This window comes from Haemaphysalis longicornis, unplaced genomic scaffold (genome assembly GCF_048455015.1).
Source record: "Haemaphysalis longicornis isolate Haplotype H1 unplaced genomic scaffold, Haemaphysalis longicornis Haplotype H1 scaffold_15, whole genome shotgun sequence".
Classification (NCBI taxonomy): domain Eukaryota; kingdom Metazoa; phylum Arthropoda; class Arachnida; order Ixodida; family Ixodidae; genus Haemaphysalis; species Haemaphysalis longicornis.
The window spans coordinates 675,813-702,118 of NW_027526257.1; the positions used below are offsets into that span (position 1 = coordinate 675,813).

At 46.8% G+C, this 26,306-nt stretch overlaps 1 protein-coding gene across 1 annotated transcript in view; it reads right to left on the minus strand.

Moving 5' to 3' along the window:
* Positions 1 to 3,815: 3,815 nt before the first annotated feature.
* Positions 3,816 to 26,306, minus strand: part of LOC144165776 (signal recognition particle subunit SRP54) — a 60,470-nt gene continuing 37,979 nt past the window's right edge. The window contains exons 8-14 of the mRNA XM_077695546.1: positions 25,327 to 25,415; positions 24,253 to 24,353; positions 21,385 to 21,545; positions 10,526 to 10,634; positions 8,332 to 8,502; positions 6,025 to 6,120; positions 3,816 to 4,749 (exon numbers count right to left, since the gene is read on the minus strand). Coding sequence (XP_077551672.1) covers positions 4,661 to 4,749; positions 6,025 to 6,120; positions 8,332 to 8,502; positions 10,526 to 10,634; positions 21,385 to 21,545; positions 24,253 to 24,353; positions 25,327 to 25,415 — 816 coding nt within the window. The 3' untranslated portion in view covers positions 3,816 to 4,660. The remainder of the gene's footprint in view (positions 4,750 to 6,024; positions 6,121 to 8,331; positions 8,503 to 10,525; positions 10,635 to 21,384; positions 21,546 to 24,252; positions 24,354 to 25,326; positions 25,416 to 26,306) is intronic.

A 26,306-nucleotide genomic window follows, 5' to 3' on the forward strand; every position in this document is an offset into this window, starting at 1 on the left:
GCCGCCGTAGCCATTTTCTGATGGAAGCAAAAAACGAAGACACCCAGAGATTTCGATGCAGGCTAAAGATTCCCTAATTGTCCACATCTGTGGCTGTCCAACATGCCGTGACTTACAGTCAAAGTATAGCTTCGGCCCAAAAAGCATCTCAAAGTTGGGCCTCACATTTTGCAAGTTGATTCTTTGCTCGCCACTGATACGGCGTCTGTGACTGGAAGTTGGTGTTCCTGGTTGTGATTGGTGTCCGCACAAGTGGTGGCGTTGCCTCAGCGTTGCCCAACACTCGCTGTTCCAGTGTGTTGCAGCGGTAATTTTGTTCTCTGACAGAAGATTTCTTCCTGACCAAATAATTGAATTTCAATTGATTGATTGTAGGGTTTGATGTGCCAACACAACACAGGCGATGAGGCACACCGGAGTGGAGGGATCGGGATTGATTTTGACCCCCTGGGGATCTGCAACGTGCAGCGAAATCTTGTATACAAGCGTTTTTGCTTTTCGCCTCCATCCGAAAAGCGACCTCCGTGGCCAGGAATCAAACCCGCGACTTCGTGCTCAGCAGCGCTACGCCTTAGCCGCTGAGCCACCACGGCGGGTAAATAATTGAACTAAAAACACACCTAATGCAACCGATACTGTTTCTTACCTAAATTCAAAAAAATAAAATTGGGAAATATTTTTGAGTTAACAATTTTCTATCACCCACACATCAACACCTGGCAAAAATGCAGGAACAAACATCAGTGAAAGTAACGTCTCAACGCTTTGTAGTGTTACCCCAACAGGTCGTTCATCACAGAGGGTTGAAGGCACAAAGAACGCTGAAAAACAAATGAGGCCATGTGGGTTTAATTAAGGCATCTTTTCAGTGTTGCAGGAAGGCGTTGCTGCTGGGAATGCCTGCAGTTATTCTTTTTGAAGGGCTGCTGGGACAAGTCTTGCCAGTGTCGTCGCGTTGGGTCGTACAGCCACGCCTCTCCGTGAGGCAATAGATAAGAACCCCTGGGAGTTTCTTAGTTTCTTCTTCTTTGAATGGTTCACTAGGCTGGCCTCAGTTTTCATTTCAAGGCATTTACTAGGTCCCCAAGTTTCTGCCACTTAAAGGGGCCATGCAGACAAAATACAAGTTTGTTTTATTCGAGAGGTTTTGTGTTTTACGGTGCCCCCAGTGCTTGTGCGGCAGCAAACGATGCCGTACTCACTGAGAAATTAATCAATTTAGGTTAAAATGTCCATTCTCCCACCCAATCGTGTGTTTTTGTGACGTCTGCCATGAAGTCATGAGGGCCGGTATTCAAACGAACTTCCAGTGCATCATTAGGCTCTGCAGCCTTGCTTATCGCCAGCCCTCCCAGATGGCGCTACCACAGTCGGCCATAGACCGTCGTCCGCCGCTGCTTTGTTTTTAGATGCGACGCATCTCTTGCTCTCGGGTATGTCCATCCGTTGTCGCGGCGTCCGCACGCTCACTGCACATGTGCAACTCTCCTCCGTTCTTCCCTCCGACAGCTGTGAGCAGCGCTCTTGCTCCGTCTCATTATCATAACAACAGCTGGTGTGCGCGCGCTTCACCTACGTTCGCGTCTGCTCCCGCGCGCAAGCGTGCGCGCGACTCTTCCCCCACCCCGGCTCCTCTCCTTTCCAAAGCGGGAATATAAGCGGGGGAGCGCACGGCGCCAGATCAGTCAATCGCTCCCTCTCACCCTTGACTTGACTTTGCTTGACGATACCTCCGTGCTTGACTTGAAGAAGATCTTCCGATGAAGACGTGATGGAAGCGGCAGTCCCTTCAGCGAGTGGACTGACGCAATCCAATACCAGCGATGGGTGGCCAGTGCCGCTGAAACACGTGTACTCTCTCATGTCGCGCATGCATGTGCATGAAAAGTAAACTAACGCCCATCTTCCCGTGTATGAGAACACCCGCATGTGATGGAAATGCACCATACCCGTTCACAACACGTTTCACGCGATTTAGATAATCAAGCCAAAGGAAACGCCAATTGAACCCCCCCGATGCGCCGCATCACATCAGGGTTCCCTCGCGGGAAGATGGGCGTAATTTTTTTTACTGTATTTGCACCTGGCTTGTTTTTGTTACGGTAGAAAGCAGTACCCTCGTGAAACATGGTGATTGCTCGACAAATATGGTCACGTAAGACAACGTCGCTGGCACCAATCGGCCAATGTCGTGTAAGACAACTCCAAAGCGCCGCAGTGCTGTGCAGCTAAACAAGCATAGTTGCGCCCTGTACCAAAAGCAGTATGCATTGGTATTTCTATGTCTACGAGTATTTTCGTGACTTTCATTGTTTGCCCCACCACTCTTACTGCTGCAAGATGAATATGCATTACATTTAAGCACAAATACCTCGTCGGGCAAACTTACAAGCCCTGCCTAATTTGCCTTTGCTTTTTCCGGCCTCCGCCAATCTCAGAGCAGTCTGGTACGACATCATAGGTTCTGTTGCAGGAGATGAGCCAGCGGGTCGCATGGCCATTCCCTTTTTTCCTAATTATGTGGCTTATTTGAGCGGCGTGCACGTTAAAAGTGGTGTCAGTACGATCCTAATGACGCAATCTTTCGAATGAACCAAACTTGAGTTTTGTCCACATGGCTAATTGAAGGAATCACTGGTACTACACACAAGTTCTGCACCTTCCCCTTTTAGTGACAAAGGTAACCTACAGTTCTTCACTTCGAAGTCCTAGCCGAATGCACCCCCATAGTCTCGATTTCCTTCTCATGTTTAGATTGGCACAAACAACTTGTCCAAGGCTGTTAAATTCATCGAGCTCTTGACTATTTCATGACAGCCAAGGCCCAAGGCGGCACTATCAGTACACCTAGCTAACATTCGCTTACATGGATCTTTGTCAAAGCTAAGCTTTCCCGGTAGATCAAATGTGTATGAGTGCATGCGTATCACACTATACATAAACAGTTGGACCCGCAACAACGTTCACTTACAGATTGGCCAAGAACTGACCTCTCATGATAGTCAGTCCCTGGTCTTAATAATCATTCATCAGTGCATGTCAACTTGCACAGCAGAAAGGAACCTTTGTATCGAACTGGCCAAACTGAAACCGGATAACTTAGTAACCCAAGCAAGTCACTTTTTCCTAATGTATCGCCGTTTAAAAGTAAAATCAGAGTCCTTCAATGCTTCTCTGGTCATGAAACTCCCGGCCAAGTTTCGTACGGGGACAAAGGCGACCGCGAGGGGCGCCACTGCAGATCGGAGGGCATCGGGCGGCCGCCGCTGCTCTGTAGCCAGACCGGCAGTCAGGAACACAGTAGCAGCATGCCCGTTCGCACCAAATTTTTTCGCCACTCACAAAATGACAAGTCAATTTGAGCAGCCCATGACACGTAAAGCGAAAGCGCACTGCTGATAAGGCGGCGAGCATCTGTTTTATCTTACTCCGTGGTCCGTTCCCTGCCAAACGCGCTCTGGCCACGCCCCCGGTTGCCCTCCGATCAACACCAGCGCCGCAGCGCGACCTTCCGGGGCAGCGTATGAAGCTTTCCCATAGCGTGACGGCGACATTTCATGACCAGAAAGGCATTGAAGGACTCTGGTAAAATGTTTGGATGTCCATGTTGCCAATTCTTTCCTAGAGGTTAACTGTGATTACCAAAACAGGTTTTCCCAGTCCTTTCGAGTTCGTTCTTACAGAATCTTACTGTATACAAATTGCTTCACGTACCTAATAAAGTGCAAACGATGCGGAAATTCTCACATTTCTATTTTACTTATTGTGACCTTCTTTCTCCAAACCTTTAGGATGCATCAAACGAAATGCACAGGTTTCAACCAGTAACCTTTATTTCACTTTTCTTCAAAAAAATTGTTCACGTCAGAGCAAAATTCGAATGTTTTTTGTACACGTCGAATGCACAAAAAAAAAAGAGAAAGAAAACCATCACTGAGCTTTCCACTGACGAGAGATAGGATCACGTTCCTGTACAAAAAGGTCCTTCCACCCCTCTCACCGCCGACAGTAACGCAAAGCACGAGGCAACATAAACGCTACGAGAATCGATGCCACAGAAACGGCGCGAGCCGACCAAAAAGACACTCGGCAGAACTAGAGCTCTCTCACAAACACTCTGACCCTTCAAACCCAATTTCGGGCAGTGGAGTTGGACCTCTGACAGGGTGCCAACAAACCCAGAAATTCATTCGTTGCACAAACCCGTACACATTGCTTGACTCCCTTTTCTCATAAACATACCAGAGTTAAGAGTACTCAAAAGTGACAGGCCTTTGAATTCATTGGCAGAATCCTCCATTTCCTCTCGCACTTCCGACAGTAGAATTGTATTAAAAATACAACGGTAAGAGGAACCTTATTAACGAGATATATAAATGGGGCTCAAACCCTCTTTCACGCACTCGAGCACATAGAAAGAAAGTAAACGGTCGGCTAGCGTTTTCTTTTTGTCGTCCGTAAGCCGCTCCTACAAAGTGGTCCGGACATCAACAATTCGAAGAAAGAAATCAAAAAGAATGAAAGGCAGCCCACAAGGAAAAAAAGCAGGGCGCGAGAACGGGCTGTACAGTCCTTCGCGCAGAGTGGGCGTGCTGCTCTTCCGTGGCTTTTGGACGCTCGTCGTTACAAAAAGGAGTTCCAGCTGCAGGGTCGCGCGACTTCATTTGCCCATGTTCATTAGGTTGTTGACGTTCCCGCTGGCCGCGCCCTGAAGCTGTCGCATCATGTTCTGCAGGCCGGAGAACCCACCTGCACCGCGGAAGATAACGTCATTGCAGTCGTTAAAAAAGTGCACCCCAAGGTGTGACTTTAATCACAGGGGTGGGACAGCTGAATCACATTTTGGGAGCAGTTTTTGGAGCAGCGAAATCTCGATTTTGGAGCAGAATAACCTTGATTTGGAGCAGAAGAACGGCATTTATTATGTCACCTTAGGAGCCTAAAAAAATCACATTTTTGGCAACTCACGGGGGAAAACTGCACTTTCTAATCGGTTTCGAACATACCGTATAATGCGGAATATAGGTCGAGATTTTTTACAGAAAAATTTGCCAAAAAGTAACCCCTCGACCTATATTGCAGTCACTGGCAGTTGTCATCTGTCGACCGGGCAGCCCATCGAGCCCATCCAAACCCCAAAGGCACCATCGCCACCACCATCAATCGGACGCGACGCCATCTTTGTTTTGTTGCTTCTCTCGCTAGCGGCGCATGTGTGCGAGCTATTTTCTTCTTGCTCAAAATGAGTTTAGGCACTTGGTGCCAGTTCACAGCAGCATTTAAAAGAAAAGTTGGGGGTTTTCCAACGCCAATGACGTGTCCGCCTTGCGCCAGTTCGGTATCGCCAAAAGAAGTGTTGCTAGCGGCGTTAGCTGAAGGGGCAGCTCTCGGTATGCAACGCTCGGAAGGCCTCATTTCATGGGCACTGCTCTGTGCACCTGTGCTGCTGTACAAAGGGGCGAATTTTGTCCGCTAGCGCCGTGCGGTGTCTCTACGAATGGATACCCCAAGATGTTTGCTGACCGCCTGCACAGACTGGCTGTCGCTCCGGTCTGCACACGAGTGTCCCATGCTTTGCGCTCGCTTCACGATGACATGGTCTTGCTGCATAAGCAATTTTCTGGACTGCACCGAGGACGACCTGCTGTGTGGGCGACAGCGAGCCAGAAGCAGTCGTCCGACGATACTCAGACAGTTTTAAATGAGTAATCTGAGACGAAAGAAGTTATAGTCTCAATAAAACGATGGTTGGTACCTAATTATTTTTTTTTGCATTTTTCGGCTACAAGGTAAGGGGGTCGACCTATATTCCGCCTCGACCTATATTCCGCATTATACGGTACACAACACTAAAACAGCCCTTTATTAATTACAGTTTTTTCTACCAGAGTATCACGAGGTACAAACTACACTACTTTTTTACACACCATTTTTAAATTTTTATGCTTTATACGGCGACATCCAAGACGCCAGCCACAACCCCATCTTTTCCCTTTCCCCCTCCCTTTCCCCAAGCTCTCTTACCCATCTGGTGGAGGACGCGGGGGTCCATCATCTTGGCCATCTGCTGGTTCAGCTTGTTCATCTGCGCCTGGTTCACGTTCTTCGCCATGTCCCCGCCTGCACCAGAAGCCGCCAAGGAAAAAGAACCGGGGGAGCATTACACGGGTCACATGTGCGCGTAGAAAGCACAGGGCGGCAGTATGGGAACACAAAACAGTGCTCCGAAACTTGGCAGTAGTACCGTAATTACCCGATTCTAACGCGCCCCCGAATGTAGTGCGCACCCGATTTTCCTGAACTTGTCCTCCGATTGTAACGCGCACGGAACTTTGTGAGCAAGAAAAACGAATGCGAGAGAAACCAGCGATTTATTTCCCGAAGTAATCTCACTCCTCGTCGCTCTCCGCTGACCACAACAACTCGTCCTTGGTGTCGTCAAGCGCGTTCGCGATGCCACACTTCTGAACGAACGTTCAACCATTGTCGATGGGATCGTAGCCCACGCTTCGCACACCCATCCCGCGAGCTTCTCCAGAGGTGCACGCTTCAGCCGACCGCTTGTTTTGAACGCGTGGGAGCCGCTGCTGCCATTGCTGTTATCAAGTGCGCAAGTGGAACGATTTGACAATTTGTGTGAACCCCGATAGAAAAGCCTAGGCGCCTATGCTTCCTGCGACCAAAAAATCGTTGCTAAAAGCTTTGGCGCCATCTTGAGATAGCGATGGGTGGGACAAAATTTCCGCTGTTTCGGCAGTTTTGATTCCGTATCCAATTCTGACGCGCATGTGATTTTTTGACCTATTTTTCCAGAAAAAAAGTGCACCTTAGAATCCGGTAATTACGGTAGCCTGCAAGTTCTGCATACTGCTGTAGAGCGTGCAGGTGGTGTAACAAAAATGCCCGCACACTGTCTACATCTTTCGCTTCTCAATGAACCACCAGCAAAACCCAGAAAAAAGAAAAAAAGGAAGATGAAGAAATGCAGTATTGCCACTCAGTCAGCAGTAAGCAGAAACAATTTCAACCATCTTCTCGAAGATTGTGGTGAAGCAGTCCGATTTATTCCCATTTTTCGATTACTTAAAGCGCATGCAAGAAATAATAGGCTACATTCTCCTCCATTGCTTTCTCTTTCCGGTAACAGCACAAGTTTGAGAGAGACGTGAACCAGGCTTTATCAACCTTTCCCCAGAAACCATTCTCATTTTTATATTAGCAGCATTACAAATAAAACTAAAATTTTGAAAAAAAAAAAAAAAAAAGTTAGAGAATGTATTTTAAGGGAGAGGTGAAAGAAATAAGTAAAAAGAATTTAGATTTGACAGGCATAAGGTTCTATGCAAAGAAATGCGGCATCTTTATTTAAAAAAAAAAAATGGACACAGGGCTTTTGTTATGCATGCAGTGAATAAGAATTGGGAATTAGGGCTTGTTGGATGAACACAGAACACATAGCAAGCAGTTAACAATGTCAAAAAAAGCATGGGGGAAGTAGTCAATCATTTTTTTCGAGCGAAAATGGCAAGGCTCTCAGTTCTGCCGCTTTTGGTGCCACATCCAGCAAAAGAGAGTTACCTGCTAGTCGACTACTGCTGATGAGTAGCAGCCACAGATTAGAAAGATGGTCCCGAGTTGTCAGAGTGGCGCTGGCTAACACCCCCCAAGCGCAGCAAACCATTACATCCTCACAAATGCCCAAGAAAGCGGAAGGGAGTCCAGCCTCCCTGGTAGTCTAGATAGTGTGGCATTGCAGCTGTTTGCGAAGGCCGTGGGTTACGGTCCCACTTGGGAAGCGTGTTTTTCTGCAATTTCGGTATCTTTCAAACTTATACAACATAGCATGAACTCCCGTTCTTTTGGTTCTTAGTTTTGTGTCAACTGCCTTCATTTTAGCGCATGTATGTAATTTATTGTCTTTAGACTCAGCTGTATAAAGTTTGCTGCTCTATTTTATATCAATGTAATGAGCCCAGTTTTAAACTAGCTCTGGCTACTGGCCCAATAGTTTATGCTACTTATTTTTGGAAAATTGGTGGTCAATAAAAACAAAAGAAAAACATGTCACTAAAATATAGCTACTTCGAGACAATAAGGGAAAATTTAGATTCATAGGTCAGGAGGAAAATTATTATTGCTTGCTGCAAAATAAACGTTTCTATCATTTGTCCAAGAATCGCACTTGGACGATTCCCCCCCTCCCGCAAATTATATAAAAAAAAAAAAAAAAGAAAAGAAAAGAAACAAGTGTGGCGCTAGAGCAGATTTTTGTGGACGTGCGATTCGAGTCGAACCCCCCTTCCAAGTGGCCAGTGCTCCAGTGCTGCTCACCCTTGAAGAGGCCCTTGATGCCGCCCATCTTCTTGACCATGGCGGCAAACTTGGTGTACTGGGCCAGCAGCTCCTGCACCTCCCGGGTGGTCACCCCGGCACCCCGGGCCACCCGCGTCACCCGGCCCGTCTGGCGCGAGAACAGCTTGGCCCCCTCCCGGTGGTCCAGCTCTGCGGGTGGACACACGACAGGGTCAGTCATCCGAAGCGGCCGTGCAACTTCAGCTCATGCAGGAGACCAGCGTGTTTCGAGCAACGACTGGGCTGGTTTTTAATCAATACAGTTTCTATGCTAAATACATACGATACCCTAAAAAAGCCTCACACTTATGTTTGCACGAGTTGCGTAGCATCGCGAACCACTAAAAACACACTGTTGGGCAAGTTGATGCAATGTAATGTGACTTTGTACTTTTTGTGGTGATGTGTTTGAGAAAATGTTATTGCTTGCCTTTTCTATACTTATAATTTGATTTTGTTAGCACCCATTCATGTTTTGTTTGTTTGATGTATCTGAATGCTCCCCGACCCCCTATGTAATACCCTCCTGCGGAGGGCCTTTAGGGGTACCTGAATAAAAAAAAAAAAAAATATTGGCCAAACGTTGTGCAAGTTGGACAAAGATGAGCACTTGTGTTTGTCATCTTTCTGTTGTCCTTGTTGAGTCGCGCTCTGACTTTTACCAAAAAAAAGTGTTACTTGGCATGGCTTGCAAGCAAGCTCAAAAGATGCCCGTAGCTGCGAAAACTGAAACTACGGTTCTCAAAATTAACGAGACCTCAAGTAAAGCTTTCTTGGTCACTGATGCCGGTGTTCCAACGAAAACGCACTGCAGGAAAGATAACTTTACACAATGCAATGCCACATGATGACGATGATGATGAAACAAGGGAAAAAAAAAAAAAACTTCCCACAGTCGGAATCAAACCTCAGTCCCTCTGCTTTGCACAGACACCAGCCGAAGCAAGCCCATTTCGACTCAGTTCACCACAAAAGGAACTGTGCAGCAGAATCAGCCTCTTTCAAGGTACGCGAACATGAACTAGCCTACAGAACTGGAGAAAAGAAAGGAAAAAAAAAAATCCCTCAGAACGGCGGTTTCGGACCTTAGCTGTCAGCAAGCACCCCCAAAAAAATCTACCTTTCAAGAACATCACTGTCAGAAAGTAGGGCATACTTTCCCTTGGCCAAACAGGCTGCGTTTACAAGTAGCAGATAATTGGAGTCACAATATCAACTTACAGCATTGACTACAGCTAAAATCTTTGTATCAATGAAAGATAGGGCCTCTAGTTTCAATTCCCTGCCAGAACTGCTACGTTTTCCCAATGCCCGTTAAAAGCGAAAAACTCGTTTTGGCTTCTTCTGCTCCTACTTCTCAGACTTTCTCATGCTTGTCTGTTTCACTTTCCCTTCATTGTCTTTCGGCACGAGTTACACTTCAACAGGCAGAGTGGCGCCAGTTGATGCCGCAGCTTCTAGGCTGCGCCTGTTCCATTCATCACGTTCAGCTGTCATCATGCAGCATGCACTAAGTTCACTTTTGTTCCACCGCTGACAACATGCAGGGATACCGCAATTTCATGCGTATAACCCGCACCAAAAATGCGAAAATTTTAGCGGTGAAGTAGATGTGTGGATTGTATGCGCAATGTGCGTTGGGCCGTGGTGCGCGCACACCAGTGATAGCAACTAAGCCACTGTTATCCTACTGACAGTGCTTATTTTGTACACACGGCTCAAGCTGCAAAAATGTATGCGGCAAGCCGTCTAGTTACGTAGTCAGCCAGGTGTGTTCTTTTGCATAAACAGATGCGCAATGTTGCTTGAGTAGTAGCTTTGGTTGATCCCTTTATGTATAAAATGTGCGGGCAATACGCGGGGATCTATTTTTCTGTTTTATTCGTCGATGCAAAGTGGGGGTGTGGGTTACATGCCGGGGCGGGTTATATGCACGAAAATACGGTAAATGCACTGGGCTTTTGCGCGTTTTGTTACGTACTCTGTACAATTTCAGCCATACCTTGTACCAGACAACACCAATGACAACGCTGGATGGGCTTCCGTCCCATGAGGCACTCTGGGAACAACTCCTCCCTCTAAGCTCGCACAGTGGTCAGAGAGAGAGGGAGGGAGAGAGGGGGGGAGAGAGAGAGAGAGAGGGAGGAAGGGAGGATGAGAGAGGCAAACGCACCGTGGTCGTTCATGCTGTCCATGATGGTCATGAGCTTCTTGAGCCTGCCCATGGACTCCTGCTCGTTGCCCTTGGTCATGAAGTCGCTGCTGAAGCCCGGAATCATGCCCTGCATACACCCGTGAGGAAGGAAGGAGCTCGGTCTCTAAATGCTGTCATCTTGAGGTGACCCAGACCCTTTTGAACATGCAGGTCAAAACAGCAAAACGAATGGTTTATATACAGTGCTGCAACGCGATCCACACACTCACTAATGCACCGGGCCTCACTTTACGGCCTCTCCTGCGAAGCAAAGCAGAGACTTGGTGAGTGAGGCGCACCAAACGAGCCCACCAAGTGCTTAATTAACAAAGTTTGTTTGCCAGTTTGCCCTTCAGGCTGGGCCTCAGTACAAACACTGCGTGTAAGACTGAAATGTAAAATTTGCAATTATCAACAACTGAACAAGTGCCGGTAAGATATAAGGAGCGATTTATTTTAAACAGCTGCTAACTTATAGAAGAAAGCAATAGCAGTAGCCCATATGGGCACACAGGCTTTACAACCTCATGGGCATTATTTCCACTGGAATACCGTATTTAGTCGAATGTAAGGCGAGGCTTTTTCCCCTAAATCCGCAGCCTCAAAGTCCTACTCCGACTTATATTCGAAACTCAGTATGTATCTATATGGCAATTTTTCTGACTCTCAGAACTGCACCCTCACCTTATAATCGTGACTGCCTTATAATCAAATAAATACGGCATGACTCGCTGCCAGAGGAATAACTTTAAACAATGCATTAACTTTTTAAATAGTGCCTTTAAGTATCCCGAAGATGCAGGCAAATAATAACCAAAAGTGGCACTGTTCTAAGAAATCCCGACCGTGGCTTGTGGTTGGGGATTCCATATCTGCAAAAGCTAGCTTCAGACAGTGGCGCGCGCAACATTGCGCGACTGAATGTAAACCCTCAAATAGGGCGCAAAACACTAACAATATCTCTAACCACAAGACAGACATCATTGAAGCGCATAGTTTTACAAGCTACTTGCCTCCACTTTCTCTTCATGAATGCGTGGCCCGAAAGTAGCAGTGAATAAAACGGTATTTATTCCTCTTTTCATGCTGGTTAAGCACTAAAAGTCACGTGTCCAAGAGCAAATATTGCCTTTCAAATGCGGGTAACAAGATTAGACTAAAACCCCATTCCTTCCCGAAATAGTTACCACTGGCAGACATTCACTATTACAACAAAATTGGGTTGTCTTCCAAAAATAGATACCCATTGAAACGTAAAATGGCCCTGAATAGGCAAAGGCTGCGTAGCATTCTCCAAGAAAGCCCAAAAAAGCATCACCGCAGCGATTCGAATAAGCAGGGAAACGCCACATGTGTTTCAATCCACGGTAAACTACAAATTAAAAAAATAATAAGACTGAGAGGACATCGAGAGAGACTTCAGAGAACTTTACCAGACATCTATCCTGCCAGTCCACAGCTGACATTATTCTCAATTAAAAATTCAAGAGGCTGTCAGCAGTGTAGGAAAAAAGGCGACTAACTTGTCCAAAATGCATGAAGAGATGGCGCAAGATTGTCCTCCTTGTTTTTTCCCTTGATGATAGTTTCGTAACATAGATTAACCCTTGCCAAGAGCTCTCTGAACCTAGGGTATTAGTGTAGGTCAGGGGTTCTCCGGCACGTTGGTACCAGGGAACCCTGCTAAGCTGCGTTAAGTGCCAAGAAACCTTCCCCCCGCCCCATTTTTCATTCCGTTCACGCTACATTCACGTGGAATAAATTCAAAAGGAAGCAAGCTTGCTTGCTTTTGAATTCATTGCACGTGAATGTTGACTTTACGCAAGCGCGTACGCTAGCAGCACCTACCTTCAAACAGGAGAAATGCGCATTGGGGTAATATAAGGCCAAGATTCAAGTGCAATAGTTTAACCATGCGGCCTGTTTTCAAAGTCTGGCTGGCTACCAGCTGCCGGCGGGATTTAGTGTGCAGCTCGTGCCTTTGTGTTATGCACTGAGATGTGCTTACTGACACTCGGGCATGAGTAATGAAGGTTCCTTAGATCGATCGCATGTAGGGTTCGCCATCTAAGTTTCTTAGCGAGTGCGGAACGAGGAAAAATTTATCAGCGCCTCGCGGAACTCCGAGGAGGGGCCTGCGGAACCCCTAGGTTCAACAGAACCCACTTTGAAAAAGAATGGTGTAGGTGAATAACATTCTTTGGTTCCCGAAAATAAAACCGATATTTCAAAAACAAAAAAGGACTTCTTAGATACTTGGAAGTGGAAGAGCAACTTGATGACCGTCCCACCAGCCCACAAGTCTAGGAAGGCTAAGCCACACGCTCGACAACAACTGGTCAATATCACTAACTTAATTACTCGGCAACATAGCAACGCTAAAAACACACTAACCCAGCCCTCAGTACAATCAGTTTAGAAAATTGAGACAGCTTAGAAACTGCTAAGAATTTTCTTATTTTTTCTTCTTTCTTTCTTTTGCTTTCCAACCAATCTTCATGACTGTACGACCTGATACTGTTCAAATATCAACTTTTGACAGAAACACCTGTGCAAACTAAGTAAAAAATGATACCTAAAAAATGCTTTTTCAAACATTTTTTTTTGGTCCCAAAGACGCATGTGCACCCTTGGCAACGATTCCCTATGGTCTGTACTGCATGGATTTATTTCTATGGTGCACGAATAGGTACGCTTTCCTGGTTGTATGTAACTAGAACTATTACTGTCTGCTTCAAACGAGGTACAGTGCAGGCGATTTACGTATAATGCTACTGGTTACACAGTGGAGCGGGATGTAATGCAGGCTTTTGTGACCCCCCCCCCCCATTTTCCTGCCACACAGGATAAATGCACAATAAGTATAACGCTTAAAACGCTGGTTCCGATTTATCGTGTGGGTTTTTTAGGCAGTTTGCTGATAGAACGAACCAGTGGGGTTGTCTATCCAGTGTTGGGAAATAAATAATGAAGGAATCGGCCGTCCAACAGAGCGTGCTCACCAGTGCCCTCTCTACCTTGGCTGTGGGAAAGAAAAAATATGGTATCCTTTCCCCAACGCCTTCCATCTGAAATCACACAATAGTGCCAACCCAGTCTTTCTTTCAGTTTGGACCTTTTTTTTCCCTAAACACTAGCCAGCCACCAAGAAAGAGTTTTCCGTACTCGGAAGCTATGTCGTTAAAGGAGTACTGACACGAAATTTCAAAGCTGAGATAACTATGTAAAACGCTTCCTTTTTATCAGGAGATATCTGCCAGCAAGTTTCAACAGCAACCGTTCAGCGAAACATAGTTAAAATCCATTTTAATCTTCGCCCACTCGAGAAAGCCCAGAGCGGGCCGACGTGACATCATCTGCTACGTGCCCCAAACTGCCGACGTCGGGGCTCCCGTGACGAAGCCGACGCGCTGGCTGTGGTTGGCGCGCGCTGCTCGGGCGTGTGTACACGTCATGGTTTTGGGACTGACGTCATGCTGCCCGGGCCTGTGGGGACGGCGAAGACCTCGGCCGGTCTGGGCGCGCGCGTGCGCTCGCTCACGCGCGCTTCCAGAGAGGCAGCGATACGGCAAGAATGGTGACGCCATGTGATACATGCTGTCATGGCGGCCGCTCGGCGTTTTTTTGTCGAAACCGAAACTGGCACGAATAAACGACGCCGTAAATGAATGTTTACAATGCGCTCGACCGTCTAATCTGTCATTCTATGATTAGTGGGCTGGTAGGCACGCATAGCAGCGAAAAAAACGTAACATAAAAATTTTGTGTCAGTGCTCCTTTAAGCAACCACCCCTCACATTGTGAATGAACGAGGGAGGGTGAAAAAGAAAGGGAGTTCATGTTCTTATCACATTGCGTGAAGGTACTGGCCAGGTTCTGGACGCCCAAAATTTGGCAAAAACAAAAAAATCAAGCTTAAACCGTGTCTGCAACTCACAAAACACTGTGCAGCAGCTGATGCAGAAGAAAAAAAAAAACCATTATGAACATTATGCCCAGTGTTTTTGAGCAGCATTTCTTTGAGCAGTGGTCAACGAAGAATGCTTCAATGGTAGGTTCCAATTTGGCTTGGTTTGCACACATTTTGGTTACAGCAAGGCACTGCTTACACTATAGTGTTGATTCTTGCATCTCCCTTCAGATACGTGATAAGTAGGGATGGGCCAATATTCGGTGTTGTCGAATATTCGATTGAATTGCTTTCTATTCGTTATTCGCTTCGATCCGAATGCGGGTACGGTATTTGATATTGTCGAGTTATTCGGCGCTCACGAACAGGCAGCCAAAAGTCAAGCTTTTCTGTCAAGCCTTTAGAGATGCCATACCAAGCTTGTCAGAAGGCCTCGCCAACGTGGACATTTCTATCATCAGTGCCAAGTTGTTGCCTTGCATACAGGTTTGATGACCTCTAGCTGCCATCACACTTTTCGTTCAAAGGCGGCAGTGAAACGACACTGCTACCAACATAGTGGCAGCAAGCCGGCGCACTTGTACTGCCGACTTGATGCGGAATTAGCGAGCACTGTTCAAAATGCAGCCTGTGACTCGAGCTTCGGCTCGCTACGGCCGGGGACACCACTGGCTACAATACTCTTTTTTTAGTGGAGCTTCTAGGTGGCAAATATGCAATGATGGAGAGGTTGGTCAAAGAACTCCGTGCCCCGATAGCGTTCAGTGGTGCCACTGATGAACGGTGATTTGGAGCAATTTTTGTATCAGCAAATTATTAATTTTGGAGCAATTTGGAGCACCTAAATGCCAGTTTTGGAGCACCTTGGAGCAACTAAACATCAACTGCTAGATGTGTCCAAAGCATCTCTCAACACTAAAGATTGACCAGTATCGTCCAGTAATTGACGTGTAGGTCGTCATGGAATGCGCTTCAAGGTGCTTTTCCCACATGCGATCACAAATGGACGGCACAGCTCAAGAATAATGGTCTTCTTGTCCCTACTAGGGGAAGTCTTTTTCAAGGAGTCACTGCAAACGCTTCATAGTTGGCAGGATCGAACATGCATTAAAAATAGCTTTCACAGTCAGCTCTCCCAATAGCCCAAGAATAGCGAAATAGCCAATAAAGAAAAGTTATACAACCACAAGAAAAAGTAGCCATATTTGGCTCTTTATAGCCCGAAATGTCATTCCTGGGGCAATGGGATTTTTTTTCCCACTTATTTCGAAACAGTTGCTAGAAGTCGCCAGAAGTTTGATGCAATTAAATCCCCAAGTATCCACGCAATAGCAAAAATGCAACAAAACATAATTTGCAAGGTATTTAGTTCCTTTCTGGTGTGGATAAAAGACAACATGCAACACGATAATGAATATTGAAATGGTTCGACAAACCTGCCTAGCAAAAAAAACAACGCGCCTCTTTTCTAGTTTATTCATTGTTGAGGCAAGCCCTCGTGTTTTACTTTTTCATTTTATTGGATGCAGGCGCTTGCTATCAGTCCCCGTGGGCATTTCCAAGCTAGCTGGAAATGTGCACGAGAAATGCGCATGGAGCACTTTTGCATGCGATTCGTGCGCGTCGGCGTTGCGCATGCGATTTTTTCACGCCTGCACGCGGCAGTTTCTACCACGCTCAGAAAATGACGTGCGCCGCGCGCACCAGAGGGAGGACCCTGGCGACTTGCGCCAATGGGGAGGCACGTGCCTCATGGCGGCGGTTTTGAAGCCCTCGAGACGGCCCGGTCACGGCCGGCTGGCTCTGTCGGCGGTTTTTAGGCTTACTAACCCGGCAGGTATTGCATGGACGTTTTCACTAGCGACGCGGATGATGTTTTATAGTAACTTCGTGCACGCCTTGAGCGGTGTTTTAGAGAGCACTTAAAAGTGGTCGCTCGAGCTCCCCACACCACTTCGCGGCCGAAGCCGCCGCCATGTTGTCACGCCGCGCGCAGAGTGCGGGTGCTTACGCGGCGCGTTTTCGCAAGCAGAAAACGCTCCATGAGGTTCGTGCTTTAGAGAGACTGGCTGTTTTTCACGGCCCGCTTCACTTGCGGCGGTCCCCTCCGCGAGCCCAACAAGCGAAGCGAGAGCTTGCAGCCGACCGCGTCACGCATGCCGCGAAACGGCGCTCCCGCTGGCTCTCAGAGCGGAGAGGGCCGGGGATAAACGCCACCTAAAACTACCTATTGTTATAGCAGGAATTATTGGAAACTACGACAAGAAGGAAAGTTTTTAACCGCGGTACGCCAGCGCTGCAATGACTTGCTAGAAAAAAACACTGTATCGGCGGTAGTGACGGCGCCAACCAAACTCACCGCGGAAAACACGATTACGGGTGCGAGGGAGTTCAAGTTATCAACCCGATTTAGTTATAGTACATGTCTAGAGACCACTGCGAAGTAGTGCTTGTAACAGGCTGCACGCGATTGGCGCGACACAAATTTTGGCGCACTTTTGGCGCACTTGCTTGCAAAATCGTGGTTTTTTATCAGGATGGTGCAGGATACCTCATTTGGCGCAAATTGGCGCATTTGGCGCAGGAGTGGCAGCACTGAGCGTTTGAACTGTGCGAGCCCGACATAGACGGCTAGTGCAGAAGAGTGGAAACTAATGGCTGCAGCTGTAAAAGTATTGCAGCCCCTGCAGCAAGCAATGACTGAGCCATGCACAGACCGGCACTCAACACTTTCCGAAGTAGCACCTCTCATCCATTCCACAGAAGTAATTCTGTGTGAGCACATTTCTGAACGGGATAAGGCAGCATCGTTCGCAAGGAGTCTTCTGTGGAGCCTGGCAACACGGTTTCCTGACCTCAAAACGGCGCGCCTGTTTTGGCAAAGGCCATTCTAGTTGACGCTCGATCCAAAGATGCGTGTTTCAGCGAACAAAGTTAAAACCAGTGGGCAAAAGCCACGCTTGTAGCTGCAGCGGATGCACTGGTGGCTGCCTCAGACAATTGCACCGGAACATCTGCTTGGCCAGATGTGGAGGAGCCTCAGGGTAACCCTCTGTGGGGCGTTTTAGGTGCGGAGCACCTTAGGACCGCACAATGTATGTCCCCGTCCGTGCGCACAGCATTTACAATCGCAAAGAATCACACAGGCACCGGCAGGATTCGAGCCTGCGTCTGGTAGACCAGACAGAGTTTGTGTCAGCCGTCTTACCCATTGGGCTACGACCACGAGTTAGTACGTGAGAGTCAAACGGCTTACCCCTCGCCTGTACGGGTGCGGAGTACCTTAGGACCTCCCAATGTCCGTCCGCGTCCATCTGTGCGCACACCACCATCAAGCGAAATTCGATTTCAGCTGTGAGTTGCAGTTTCGTTTAGGCAATAATCAAGGTGCAACTCACGGCTCAAATCGAATGACGGTTGGGGCGCAACTTGGGTGTCATTTCGAGTCCCCGTACTCCACACCCTCACCATCATCCATGCAGTGGAGATGCTGCGATTTTTTCCTTCCCGAGTTCCAATGCAAGGCAGCAGAGTGCACATGACAGCGTTCTTTGACAAGTGACAGACTACTGGACGCCCCTATCTCACAACACTCTTTACTGCTGGAGGAACCATGGCAGCCGGCTTTACCCAGCACTGCCAAAGGTGGCACGAAAGTACCTTTCAATTCCTGCCATGCAAACGAGGACTGAGAGGCCGTTCTCAACAGCAGAAAATGTTGTCAGCAGCCGGCGGGAGTTGCTTCTTTCAGAGCATGTGGAGCAACTAGCATTTCTTCACAAAAATTTGCGAATACAGTGAAGGAAAGCTGTGCTCGTAATTTCTTAACAAATACTCGACTGGTAACAGTTTCACAAAATGCTGTGACTAGCTAAGTTGTACTTCTTAGTCGGGCCACGGTTTGCTCATTTTTTCATTGTAGTTTGATTTGTGCACTAGTCGAAGCATTGGATTGGAAATTATTTGACCAAATCACTATTCGCTTTGGATTTAAAATTCACTATTCACCCATTGCTAGTGTACTGTGCTATCACAGAGCAGTTAGAGGGGTGGAAGCAGGGTCTAGCTTTTTGGAGCAGGCACGGGAGCAGCAAAAGTCTTATTTTGGAGCAGCTTTGGAGCAGCAAAAATCCCATTTTGGAGCAGGTTTGGAGCAATTTAGGGGCTACTTCGGAGCACTTTTGGAGCACACTGACGGCCTTATATAATGCGACTGAGCGCACTTTTAAGAGCAACTAATCCAAAAACTGCATGAAAAATAAGAATTGCCAGAATTATTTAGGAGCACAATAAATCGAAAAATGTTTTGCTCAACTTCATGAAATAAAAATGAAATGGCAGATACTAGAAAAAGTAGTTGCCTTAGATGGGCTAATACCGTAAAAGCCTGCGTATAATACAAGATTTTTTCCAAATTTTACTATGTAAAATTTGTGCCTCGTATTATATGTGGATCCCGAAGTTTTCAGACAAAAATTTGCACTTTCGGTTTTGGTTTCAGCGGAGGGTGCGCCATCTTGCGGTGGCGTCAGCTGGCTGCTGCTTCTCTCAGCCGGCAACATTTTGATTGTTTTGACCCCGCGAAGGATCGGCACGTTCACCGCAAGTCTATCACGATGTTGGGTGCACAAAAACAGTATTCGGCTGCAATTAAAAGAAACTTTGTTTTATGTGCCGAGACCATCAGGAATTGCGCCGCAGGACGGCAGTTCGGCGTCACCGAAGGCAGCATTCGCAGGTGGAGATAGCAACTGGTGCTTGACTGGATAAAATCTGTGTGGTGTCGGCGGCCTGGAGCACTGTTGGGGGTTCCCGTCAGTGCTCGTGTTGGATGCCTTTCGCTGCCACCTGGCTGATTCTGTGAAGAAGTTTTTGCGCGAACCCTGCACCAAACTCATTGTCATTCCAGGAGGAATGACATCCCAGCTGCAACCGCTAGACGTTTGCATCAACAAGCCTTTCAAAGACTGCATCAGGTCCTGCTACCAAGAGTGGATGAGGTCAGGAGACCCGTAAGTGACAGCTACCAGATGGCTGACGCGGGCTTCTCCAGCAGTGTCTTGTGGCTGGATCGCGGATGCGTGGGCCAGCATCCCAGAGGAGCTCGTCAGTTGCCCTATTAAGAAATGCGGCATCTCGAACGCCTTTGATGGCACTGAGGACCACTTCCTGTGGGAAGACATTTCCGACAAGGCGACTTCAGGAGACAGCGGCAGCGAACCTGACGATGACTGAACGGACGTCGGGAGACAGTGCCAGCGAAAACTGACAATGACTGAACGGTAACTGCAGTGCAAATAAATGTTTTCTGTGCTCTTTACCTCGCATTATATGCGGATTAAAATTTTTGTTCTGATTTTGATGTCCCCGAATTACACCTCGTATTATACGCGGGTTATTACGGTAATTTCAGTTGAAAACAGATGGAAAGCACAACATAACGGGGGAAAAGCTTTATGTGTATTAACCAAGCTGTTGCACTTCACTGCAACACCACTTACATAGATCACTACGACAATGTGCAAGAGTAAACACCAGTGCCAAAAGAACCGCAGGTGGCGATTGGCTTGCAGCACCTTGCCGCTAAGCACAAAAACACAACACAACCACGTAATGAGATCTGCACACAAACACCACTTTAAAAAGGATTCAGTCCGCCTTCATAGACTGAAGAGCCAAGTCAACTGTTTTGATTCGCTCAAGCACAGAGGGCAGTTTAGAGTTTACATCCCCCAGCAAAATATTGCCACTCTCCACTTTGTTCATGTCTTTGGCCGCCAGACCTTTGCTTATAAGCTCTTGTGAACTTGCAAGTAGAGCTTTGAGAGACGACAGTCAGTTTTTGAGGCTAGACTTCTCGATGATCAGCCATGAGGGAACCATAAGCGCACCGAACTGCCGTGGCTATGGATACGGCTGCGTCTATTGTGTAGCCAGCGCTCAGTGTTGCCCGGACGACGACAAGACTCAGCTAGATGGGCGTTGTATGCTCTCAATGGACAATAATAGCGCAAATTGCCGTTTCTGCGCAGCTTGGCGCAGCAGGGCAAATTGGCACACAATGGCGCAATCGGCGCAGCAGTTCCACCCCTGAGTTAGCATTGCTGTATTCTAGGACTAATTGCCCTCTTCTAGCTGTTTTCTTGTACGAAACTGGCAGTATCGTACATGAATAATACCCGTGCAACACATACCTGGAAGGTGACATTAAGTGCTTAATGCCTTTACTATTAATGCATTTAATTCACTGTACATGCAAAAATCAATTGCCATTCGGCAGAATGTCATTTTTGGTTTAAGGAGTTTCACACAACTCACTTGCCAACACAATGACCTGAAATCTGCCTACTGTCAAACACGATGAGCACCAAATAAAACCAACGAAACTCTCAGCACCAGAGTGTTGACGCAGAAACGTAGCTGAACTTCGAAATCAGACAATTTTTTGTGCACTTTTGGTGGCGAAGTTGTCGAGAAGACGGAATTCGCTAAAACAGCGGCAAGAGGGAAAACATTGTGTTACTCGATGTTTTGAATTTTTCGGATTTGGCTACCGCTGGCAGGCGACGGCTGGCAGTTGCTGAAACCACTTTTACAAACAGCTCACACCATATTTTAAAAGAAAAACGCCTTCTCTCATAACACTTTCATCCACAAGAAACATTTTTAACCCTTTTGAGACGTTTTCCTGAATAGTAAAAAACGCTAAAATATGCTTGCATTCCTCTTTTTGGTCATTATCCCCATCATGCCTAACACATTTAACGTCTCCGCGTTTTCACGTGTAGTGCGGCCCGCCCAAATAATGTCTTGCGGTATCTTAAGGCCTTAATAAGCCTCTAATGTCATCTTTCATGTACGTGTGGCCCGGGTACAAGTCCCCCCCGCCCCGTTCAACAAGCACAAGCAGCAGCAGTGGAGCGCCCACCATGATCTGGCTGAAGGGCCCCATCTTCATGATGTTCTGGAACTGCTCGTACATGTCGCGCAGCGTGAACTCGCCGTGCTTCAGCTTCTCAATCAGCTCCTCGTTGTCGTCCAGCTTCAGCTCGTTCACCTTGTCGATCAGGCCTTCGATGTCGCCCATGCCTGGCGTTGTTAGGACGAGACACCGTTGAACAACTCCCACACAGCGGAAGAAAACTCGTCTCATAACAGAGTTTTGCCACTTTCTTCATTCCTTTCGGAATTGATTTGTCCACGAACAGCATTGGAACCAAGTTGGGTGAGTGAGGGGTACCAAAGGCTACTTCTTTCAAGCCAAACAAGGGTGCACTATGTCTTCAGGGCCACGTTAAGGGGGAACATGGGTCTTAAACCAAAAAAGTTAATTTTTACAATTATGATAGTGAAAATTGGCGGCCATTAGTAGTTTTTCATTCTGACTGCAGACATAAAATTTATTTTTGTGTAAAACAACTGCACTCAAAGTTATTCGGGTTTTGATATTTTATTTTGTTACAGCCTTTGTAAAAAAACTGGTGGAGGAAACGGGCGCCAGCTGAAAAAGGTGCCAGTGAGCTGTGCACAAATCAAAAAGTGCAGTAAGACTAACAGTATCATTCTATCTGGTCTGTAGAAGAAGTTACAGCCATTTCAAGTTTGGGCGTGGAGGGCAAAATCAGTTTCTCTGGTTGCCACCGTTCGACGGCATTTCAGACAACCCAAACTAGTAACCTGAGACGAAACAAGTTATACAGTCTTTCGGTTACAACAGACCATTTCTGTTGGTTTGTCTGGTCCCCATGCATTTTAAATGGAGTCCACTCCGCTCACAACGGACCCAGCTAGAGCAGACTATCGGCCACAACAGACTAAATTTTAGGCGAAAATTGTTTCGACTGAACGTTTACAGCGGACTTCCGCGGGGCCGGCACCCGATGTGCTTTTTATTTGTTTATTTTGGCAAGAAAACTATTATGTCTGGCAACAGTGATGGCAGCCGGGTCGTTGGCGCAGCCAAGCCAGTGGCTTTTTTTTTTTTTTTTTTTTGCGACCAGCGGCATGAGCGGCAGGGTAGCTGATTTCACTATCGGATAAATTAAGCGTAATTAACGCGGTTGAACACGAGGAAAAACAGGCTGACATCGCCAAAAGTGCAGGCCTGTTTAACCAGAGTGTCCGCTCTACCGTCAAGAACAAGGCCGCTGCCTTGTTCTTGAAAACGGTGCCTTGTTCTTGAAGATTGAAAACGGGGCTATTGAATACTCAAAAGTTGTGCACCCAGCGGCGAGTCTGCCCTCGTCAGTTTTTTTATGTAATAAAAAATTCGGGTTCAGTGAAGTTTGGCTTTTATTATTCCCACGCATGCATCGTTCCCGTTTCGTTCGGTGAAAAAGGTAAGAAATGCCTCAAGTAGGGGTTGTTCCCCATCTATTGTGTGCAATCTGCCGGTGCTGGTAACCATGCGCAGTCCAATTGGTTTAACTTTCGATTTTACAGCTGCCCTTCATGAGATTATTTCATTACAGCTGTTTCAACGACCAGAATAAAATCGCTAGAAATGTGGAAGCTGCCTTGAGGGAACGTCAGGCAGCGATCAGATTTGTTTGACGAACGGTTTCGGGAAAACCTGCCTCGTCGTGAGGGGATTTAAAAGAGCCTAGCTAATGCTGATGGACACGACTGATGTTTTATAGCTGGTTTATAATTGCGCCTAGTTATGTTCTTGCTTTATTTGCTCAGCTTATCTTGCGTCTTTACACGCTTGACCGCATGCGCTAGGCCTTTTCGAAGTGCCGGTGCTAAGCTTTGGAAACGGTGTATACGCGATTCTTTGCCCTCGCACGAACACTGTGCAGAGGTGCTGCAGGAGTGTAGAAAGAACAAAGTATGTACTGTGCATGCAATATCAATCAAAGTACCCACTGTAAGGCTCATCCACCCCCCATTCCCCCCCTTCCTGTCGGATACTGCATACTTAGGCTACAGCGGACGTTTTTTTCCAGATTCAGAGGGTCCGTTGTAACGGGCGTAGACTGTAGACTCAATAAAACGACATTGTGTACCAAATTATTTTTTGCATTTTTCGGGTGCAAGGTAAGGGGTCGACCTAAATTTTCTGCATTATAAGGTATTACAGCTGAGTACACAACGTAATGGCGGCAAAAATCTACAGCAAAATCGTGAGAACAACAGTAACCCCCAAAAGTCCCCGATAGACCGATTTCACGCTAACTGCACACGGATGCGCGTTGCGAAACGGTCGACGGTGGCCGTAGTGCTTGCCGTTCTTCATCTAGATATTGGCACAGAACTTGGTACAAGCAGGCCTAAAACAAACAAAGTCTAAGCAAAACAGCGCAAAAAAAGACAAAGACAGAGAGAGATACCCGACAAGGACTGCGGTGAACTATCAACTGGTTTTATTGGTTTTTATGCGTCAGCACGGCCTCTATCACCTTGTCTGAGAAAGAACTAAATTTTCTACACATGTGCTGTAGATAAACCTTGTCATGGCTCTATATATTGTGTCTCTTTCGAAATAAAACCAGTTGATAGTTCAGCGCAGTCCTTGTCATGTATCTCTCTGTGTCTTTGTCTTTTCTACGCTGTCTTGCCTAAATTATGTACCAACACACCCAGCTTTCCACGTCAAACGAAGTCTATCAGGTTGACAACAAGCACAGCACCTGCCTTTGGCATATGCCAGACATTATTATCAGCACTCACAGGCTTTACTAGCGCTAAGTGGCACGAATGAAAAAACAGTGGAATCACCCTCTTGGAGGAGCTACACAACCAGCTTAGACAAATTCCGCGGCAGATAAGGCCAGGTCAAGACATTCTCACTCACCCAGGAGTTTGCTGATGAATGGCTTGACCTTGAAGGGCTCGAAGTCGTCTATGTGTTCTCCGGTACCTATGAAGATGATCGGACTGTGCGTCGCCGCCACCCTGCGCCACAGCAAATTTAAAACAAGAGGTGTCAACAATCCGAACATTAACTCCAACACATCAGTGATAGAGAAACTCCTTTCCCGACAGAAGCGTTTTCCATGACCTGCTTACGCACCCAAAGTCAGGAAAAATGATAAACAGGCAATAAATAAAAGAAACGAGAAGCGAGGTAAGTGGGACAGTCTCTACTGTTGGGTCCACATCACCTGTAGAGCCTGAAAACATTTAGAAGTTCCCAAAACCAGTTAATTAAGACGAAATGAAAACAGAAACATAATTATGCAGTACAACCTCGTTACAAGAGACACTCAAGGGACCCGGAAAACATGTCTCTTGTAACCACGGTCTCTTGTATGTGATGTCGTTACATGGCAAACGTAGGAGAAACAACCAAACCGTTTCCACTGAAATGTCTTTTATAACCAAGTGTCCCTTGTAATGAGGTTTTCCTAATTAATGCTTCCAGCTGTGAACTGTCCAAAGCAACTGAGTGCCACCCTTGTCCCAAATTAAAAGAGATGCTTGCCATTTCTTTGTGAACTGCACTAATTATGAGCAGCAGCTTATTGTAATACTATCAGGGAAACCACGTTGGGCAGGTTGTACTCAGGGAGTTAGGAACAATTACCCCCATGTGCTCTGTTAGACATTGCAACACGAGACATTAATTGTGCAACAGTGCTGGAGCACTGTCTAACAAGAGAAAGTTTTCTTACAACATTCTTGTTACACTCACAACTAACTCCACGTCAACACAAACCCTTCATTGTCTGGAGAAACTTTGGGGTACACATCAAAATGCAAGACAATTTCGTCACAAAATGCTTCGAGTGATTGAGAAACAATATATTGAAAGTTTTAAGCAGATTTAACAAGTTCGCTTTTCCTTTTCTCTTCCCTAAAACTAGCAAACGACAACAACAGAGGAACAATAATAAATAAATAAATAAATAGAAAAAAAAAGACTCACGCGCTCAATGCTCCACCACCCTTCGCATGGCCGTCGAGCTTCGTGACAATGACAGCTCCGACGTCGACTTTCTCTTTGAAGGCACGCGCCTGCATTGACAAGCATCAGGGCGCACTGAGGGCGCACTGAGGGCGCACTGAGGGCGCACTGACAGCACACTGTGGCAAGCAGGTGGAGTAGGCTAGTAAGGGCCAAATCGACCGAGTAGACCGACCAAATAGACGGTTGGTTTGAAGCCCCACCCCCATCATCACCATTATCAGCTTGTTTGTGTTCACTTCAGGACGAACACCTCTCCCAAAGATCCCAGATGGCACGTCTATTGAGTGCTAGCCGAGTTTACTGTTTCCCCACAATTTTCACAATTTATCACCTCTACGAAGTCCTTGGTCGACCGCTATTGCATTTACGATCGATTGGCACCCACTCCGTTAAACAGGTGGTCCACCTATTGTGCCTCAAGCCCATTTTCTTCACTTAATTTGAGCTAGATTGCCTTCCACACGAGTGTGTTCCCTACTTCAAGCAGCTGTTTTCTTATCCCAATTTCCTTTCCACAGTTGCGATGAGCACTTATGACTTCCCAAGACAGACGTAATCGCTTACTGTTTCCACGACTTTGTTACCACCCACGAAGTCACTTTCCTTGGCAAGCTTGTTGAACATAACTGTCGATTTCTTGGTGTTTATTTTTTTAATCCTGCAACCCAACTTTACGAGCACGGTTGGAGAAGCATGCTCTGTAATTTCCGACTGGTTTGGCAGAACAGGAAAATGTCAACACAAGACAAACCGTAGATGGCTTAGATATTACCCATCCATTCGCACCTCAGTTTTCCTCCACTCAGGCTTTGTGAACACAACCCCCCCAGACAGGCCGTAAATAATTGCGGATATAGAACACTGTCCCATTTTGAAAAAGGTTTAGAAATCGACACCTGCTGCTGCTGCAACGCAGCTTTCCCCCGTGTAAATAATGA